General features: G+C 42.2%; 1 protein-coding gene across 1 annotated transcript in view; it reads left to right on the top strand.

Annotated features, from left to right (window-relative positions):
• Positions 1-5,017, top strand: part of LOC143038049 (uncharacterized) — a 7,144-nt gene extending 2,127 nt beyond the window's left edge. The window contains exon 2 of the mRNA XM_076206923.1: positions 3,487-5,017. Coding sequence (XP_076063038.1) covers positions 3,598-4,635 — 1,038 coding nt within the window. The 5' untranslated portion in view covers positions 3,487-3,597 and the 3' untranslated portion in view covers positions 4,636-5,017. The remainder of the gene's footprint in view (positions 1-3,486) is intronic.
• Positions 5,018-6,602: the final 1,585 nt, after the last annotated feature.

Genomic DNA, 6,602 nt, shown 5'->3' with positions numbered 1-6,602 from the left:
TCTAAACGAGTGTTCAGACTTCATGGCACTTTTTTTTTCTTCTAAATTTGAACTCCCGATTATTTAGATTCTTGTCCTAATATCGTGACACTGTCTTTTTTTCCATCAGTTTTTAGGGTCACATGCACTTGATATCGACAAGGAAATAGAAGTACCAATGATGTTTATTTTTTTCAACTATGCCATCAATGACGATATTGTGGATTTTGTCATGCCATTCTCTGTCGATACGAATACCTTAGTAGGCGTTTTCTCACTTTTAGAAGATTCTCTACCTTGTCTTGATCCCTGATCTATCTGGTTCAGTGCTGCTCTGGTCAGTTTCTGGAGCCACGTCTTCCTGATCGCTTTTGAACGCATCTTTGAGTCGTAGTTGTTGATTTACCCGCCTGTATTCAAAACGCTGTGAAAAATCTTGGCATCCGATAAATGGCATCCTCGTCACACGTCTAGAGCATTTTAGGGGACAAACTTGAGAGTTGGTTCAGATTTGTAATTATTGAAGGGTTCGTTATTCGTTCTTAGGTTTTGTAGATGAGCATTGCTCAGTTCACTCGGAACCTCTTTATTGCAGGTGTTCTCAACTTTTCCTCAGTCATTAACACCTTCGGCTTGATGTATTTCTTCATTACTTCCCTTACTTCAATATAAAAAATTAATGGCCGTCGCAAAGGGGGGAAAAGTAAATGTATTATTCAGGTTATGCACAATATATATATATATATATATATATATATATATATATATATATATATATATATATATATATATATATATCATATTCATACCATACACAAAAATATAGAAAATAATTGTGGTGTTACTGGTGGGTGAACAGTGAGGGTGTGCAACAAGATTGAACAGGATTGACTGACACCCTTCCTCCCCCCTCCTCCCTCTCTCCCTCGGCACACACACACACACACACACACACACACACACACACGCGCGCGCGCACACGCACGCACGCACGCATACTTAGCATTCTCTCACATACACACACAATTTACAAAATGAAAATTAATTGAATTATTATTTAACTATCAGGTACATCAGTTATTTACCCCTTCCCATGTAATTTTTGTAAATATTTCTATCTCCAAGGGGTACATGAAACATCACATGTGACTGGCGAAGCAGGGTTATTGAGTCAGTTCTTGGCTCGTCAATGGTTTCGTGTTCGTTTGAACTTGGCCCTATCAGGTGAGACACACCTGGTATGGCACGCACCCGGACAACACCCCCAGTATTCCTCCTCGCACAGCAAAACGAACACATGCTTCGTGTACTCGTACATTAGTGCATAAATACAGGTGCTGGTTATGCCAGAAGAGTTTGATTAGGCGATCGAAAGTGGAAGCAGTTTGTCTAAATCTAGCTGTTGGATGTTTCATTGCTTGATGTGTTTTGAGCCACTGTTGATGTGAAATTCTCTTCATCATCAAGAGTAACATTGTTTATGGGTGGTTGTGGCGTTGACAGTTTCTCCTAGGCTTATGGTGAAGCAAAGTACGTCACAGTATTATGATATTGGATACAAGATGATTTTACATAACCTTAAATATTTTCTAAATACTGCCTTGTGCTAGAAAGGCCTTTTGCAACTCTCAACCAAAACAATCTTTTGTCAGAAACATGTCAATTTTATATTTTTCAAGAAAATTTGGTGGGGATTTCCAGTCACTCAAAAACTTGGTATATATATTTTCTTATACCATTGACTTGGTAAAATATAAGCTCGTGAATAATAATATAGTGCCAGAATTGATGTACACGTGTAAGATCCTATGTGAAATGTCAGATAGGTCACAGTGTAAGGACAGGGATTTTGAGGGGATATTATTTTTGGAATTTCGTTTTATTTATCTATTTATTTGAATGTTGACTTGAGAGACTGGGTAGTATGGACGTCGTGACGGTTTTATTCAACCAAGAAGCAAAGTAGAAAATAGAGCCTTAATAGATCATGAATTTATTTTGTTCTGTGTCTACCCATCAAGATGTGTTGGCAAAGAGCCTTACTATAATCATTGAAGAAAAACATACAATAGGAGGTAGCTACAAATATATTTCAACTGATTTTGGTTCAACTAATCTTGGAGACAACATTAGAATGTTCTCGAACATAGCGGGCGCACCGTAGTTCCACCCACCCATGACGTCATGACACGTTCGGACGGAGGCGTAAACTAGGACCATTAACTTTAAGAGGAATAGGAAAAATTCCCAACTTTCAGTTCAGGATCCCACTAGAGAAATGAAGTTTTACGAAATAGTACAACAGGGGAGGTTAGTGGTTTACCCATAGATACGAACACATAGCCGTCTCGTTTTTTTGTGCGCAGCTAAAATTTTAGTCTGATGCCAAGAACTATCCCGATAACAGGTATGTCAGTGCGCTCTGTAAGATTAATGAAAATAAATGTCAATATGTGAGTTAAATGATATAGTGCAGATATAGTAGGTAGATAGTTATTATTATTAAGTTTTGAGTCTGATGCCAAGAACTATCCCGATAACAGGGAAAAAAGGGTTTAAGGGAGTGTACTCCACAAACACTTTGCGTGGAAGGAGTTAGACGGTGTCACACATATATACATTAGCTATGAGAGTGTAATCCTTAGAGTACAATTCTGTCTGTGATCGTTCTCTAATAAGAATACGGGGTTGAAGGTAGACACAATATTGTAAGTAGACTTATACAGTGACCGGAAGGTTGGAGCGTAAATAACCACGTTTTTTCACGTGCCTGTGACCTTACTTATGATGCCCATAATAAAAAAAAAAAAAAAAAAAATTGTCTAGTTGGAGAAAACCACAATATACTTTTGTATTTTCTTACTATATTTTTGCTACAGTGTAATAATTAACACATAGAAGACCTTCACTTGTATTCTTTTACTACCCCACTTGGACATAGGCCTTTTCGCTACCCAGAACCAACCCCGAACGACCTGAGGAAAGGGGATGGAGTCAGACGTGAATAACAAGGAGCAGTTTCCATTTATGGTCAGATATATCCATGTAGACGATTGGGTGGTGGCAGCGTATACCTTTAAATAATCAAGCTTGATTTCTTGTTTCCCAAATCGTCCTTATGTGGGTATCTCTGATCACTCCCATTGGAGGTGCTCTTGGTTAAACACTAATCAATCGACCGCACCACAACAGTACCAAACTTCATTGGGATTAATCACAACAAGAAATGTGTGTAAAAAAAAAAGTGACCGAGCAGTTATACACCTCAACAAGCATCCAATAAATTGGGATAATGCTAAAATTGTCGCATATATCACTAGAAAGGAGTCGCATGGAGCGCAGTTTAATTAATGCTAACCAAGATGAGAAGGATTGTCAGATATATATTTGTAAGGAAATATTGACATTATTAATACTGCATATTCTTGTAATTTTGTTCCCTGTACCCTCCTCCCCCGTTCCTTACCTAGAAATTGTGCTATCATGTCTTTTTTTTTCCTTTTGCAGACTGACTCGAAGGAAGATACAACATAGATTCGGTCTTTTGCCTGCACCTGCACACGACTCCGTGGATTTTGAGCAAGCGCTATTAGCTTCAAACACGAGACAAAACCGAAGATGGCGGAAAAATCTGATGAGGTGAACAAGGTAACATTCGAAGATGAGGTTTCTTCAGACGCAGAAGGGGCGAAGGAAGCTTCTGCCGAGAGCAAAAACAAACATTTGAAGTGTCCCCTTTGCGAATTAACGTTCCCTCGAGTACCGGGACTGAAGAAGCATATGCGGAAACACTTGAACGAAGAGGACTACAAGTGTCCAATGTGTGACAGCTCATTCCCTGGGCCAAAGAAACTAAAGAATCACCTTAAAACGCACGAAGAAGACTCGTCTCTGGTTGCTCAGGTATCCGAGCCTGAAGATTCGGACACCGGGAAACCGGCCGGGCAAAAGTCCCACAAATGTTCCCATTGTGACGCTGCATTTGCGGTCAAGATTAACCTGAAAAAGCACATGAAGTTCCATGCTGGTGAAGATGTCGTCCAATGCACGTCTTGTGGTGCTGCCTTCTCGGACAGAGAAGCTCTCAAAGTCCACAACAGAACCCACGGGGGACATAAGCCCCACAAGTGCAATTTCTGCGATGCGTCCTTCGGCCAACCGAGAGGGCTAAGGAGGCACATGGCCACCCACGGTGGTGATCAGTGTAACCCCTGTGGGTCCGGCTGTGGAGGAGCTCAGCAGAGACATGTGGTGACCCACACCATGGATGTTCCTCATTACTGCACCCCATGCCATTCCCCATTTCCGCAGTGGGATTATGGGAGGATGGGTTCCATGGCGAACGCCATCGAGAAGCCGTATGGGTGTAATCTCTGTGGATCACCCTTCGCTGAGCTGGGAAAGCTGAAACAGCACGTCCTGGCGCACTCTGGGTCTCTGATGGCGAGTGTGGGCGAGAAGCCCTTCAAGTGTCCTCACTGCGACGCCTCATTTTCGCGAAAGGCGGAGATGATAGCGCATCGCAAGAGTCATTCTAAGGGTGGGAATTCAGAGCAGGGTCTCGGCGACCAACACACGTCAGATGATCAGACGAAGGAAACTGAACTTGTTAACAACGAGATAGATCAGGGTCTCAAGGTTCTCGCCATGAAGTAACTGGGGGTTAGTGATGAACCGCAAGGAATATCACTGGATCCCTTTTGTGAATGAATAGAAGGATTTGTATCAAGGACATGTAAACAGCGTGAAAATATTTTGAATTTTACATTTGACTCCACAAAGGAATGTTCTGTTACCTCTGTACGATACTTGAAATATCGGTGCATGTAATCATTTGATAATCTGATGTTACTAAGCATTTATGTTTTGATAATCACTGGTAATTATAGTCTATCGATGATGGCGACAGTACCGGTGATGGTGGTGGTGATGGTGATGATGATAATGATGGTTGTGATGGTGTCTTATGGTAAACGGGGACATGCACGATGGGATATGCACAAACTTCTCAAAAATAAAATTACTTTTTTGAAGCTGAGCTCCTAGGTTTTGTTACCCTATAGAGAAAAAGTGATATGTTTCTGTTTTTTCTTTGAGACTTGCAATACATTATCGGAGCAAAATATATACTAGGCAATGGTGAAAGCAGTAAATGGAAATTATAATATAAACTTTTTTTTTTTTTTTTTTTTTTTTTTTTTTTTTTTAGAATTACGCCGGTGTCGCGCCTTGTATACACTCGTGAATTTTGGATTCCCAGTCATTTTCATATAATTTACTTTCAGTCAATACTATACATGAATTTTACACTTCCCCACTGTACATCATACATTTGGAATACACTCCCTCTGAATAATATGTACTCCCCAGTCTCATGAAACAATCTAGAGTCGTACATACTACATATACCGTTCTGTCAGTCGAGCTTAGGTTAGGTTGGTTAGGATAGGTTACAACAGGTTGGTTAGGCTATAACAGGTTAATTTGCAGAAGGAATCGTCGTAGCAGTTCGTGTTTGGGCTTGGGCGGACGTGGAATCCGACGCCCGCCCTGCCAACATGACCAGAAAGTGCTTATGACGATCTTGATTTTTGGGAGAGGACAAGCACCCGGCTTCGCCGTCCACTTGAAGGGTTTTAACAAAATCGACGAAACCACTCTGGACCGCGAAGCCGCGGGCTTCGCCGGGGGCTTGCAACTTCAGAGGACTTGCACCCTCGCTGAGGACTTGCACACTCGCTGAGGACTTGCACACTCGCTGAGGACTTGCACCCTCGCTGAGGACTTGCAACTTCAGAGGACTTGCACCCTCATAGGACTTACGACCTCGGAGGACTTGCAGCCTCCAAGGGCTTACAACTTCGGAGGACTTGCACCCTTGGAGGGCTTACAGGGAGGTGTCCGCAGAATGCCACGCCGACTGAGCACTTGAAGGTTTTTAACAAAATCGACGAAACCACCCTGGACCGCGGAGACTTATCTTTTATATTATATTAGATACGAATGGTGCACCCCACGTCTACACGTAGTCCAATGGCGATTCCTTTTTCATCTTAAAGTTCAGGGATGGGATCGGAGCACTTTGTATTTTCGACCCTAACAACAGGTCGGGGCCTGTGGGCACTTTCAGGTCATGCTAGGAGGACGGACGTCGGATTCCACGTCCGCCCAAGCCCAAACGGGATGCTACGGCGATTCCTTTACCATCTTGAATTTCGTGGGTGGACTCACTATCACCGTCATAAATTTAAATGGGATCGGAGTATTTTGAGGTTTTCTACAGATTTCTACGATTTTTTTTTGGGGGGGGGGAGTGGGGAGGAGACAAACTGTATCGTCGTCGTTAGTTTGGATGGGATTGGAACACTGAATTTTCGACCCTAACCCGGTGGTCACTTTCAGTTGGTGGTGAAAAAGTCAAAATGACAAGGAACGATATTTACAATGTAGTAAAATGCTGTCTCTGGCCGTGGTGGCCATTTTCCATTCAAGAGGCTGCCGGCCTCCGAAACTATTCGAAATGACCAAGGAACATAGGTAATATTGGCCCGGTCGACACCAGATTTAGTGCCAGGGAGTGGAGCCGTCAAAAAGACTTGGAAGCATATCTACAATGTAGTAAA

The sequence above is a fragment of the Oratosquilla oratoria genome, chromosome 23, assembly GCF_046742065.1.
Source record: "Oratosquilla oratoria isolate Oo_2021 chromosome 23, ASM4674206v1, whole genome shotgun sequence".
NCBI classification, from domain to species: domain Eukaryota; kingdom Metazoa; phylum Arthropoda; class Malacostraca; order Stomatopoda; family Squillidae; genus Oratosquilla; species Oratosquilla oratoria.
Note: the sequence above shows the minus strand (reverse complement) of the source record. Positions and strands in the feature narration are given on the sequence as shown.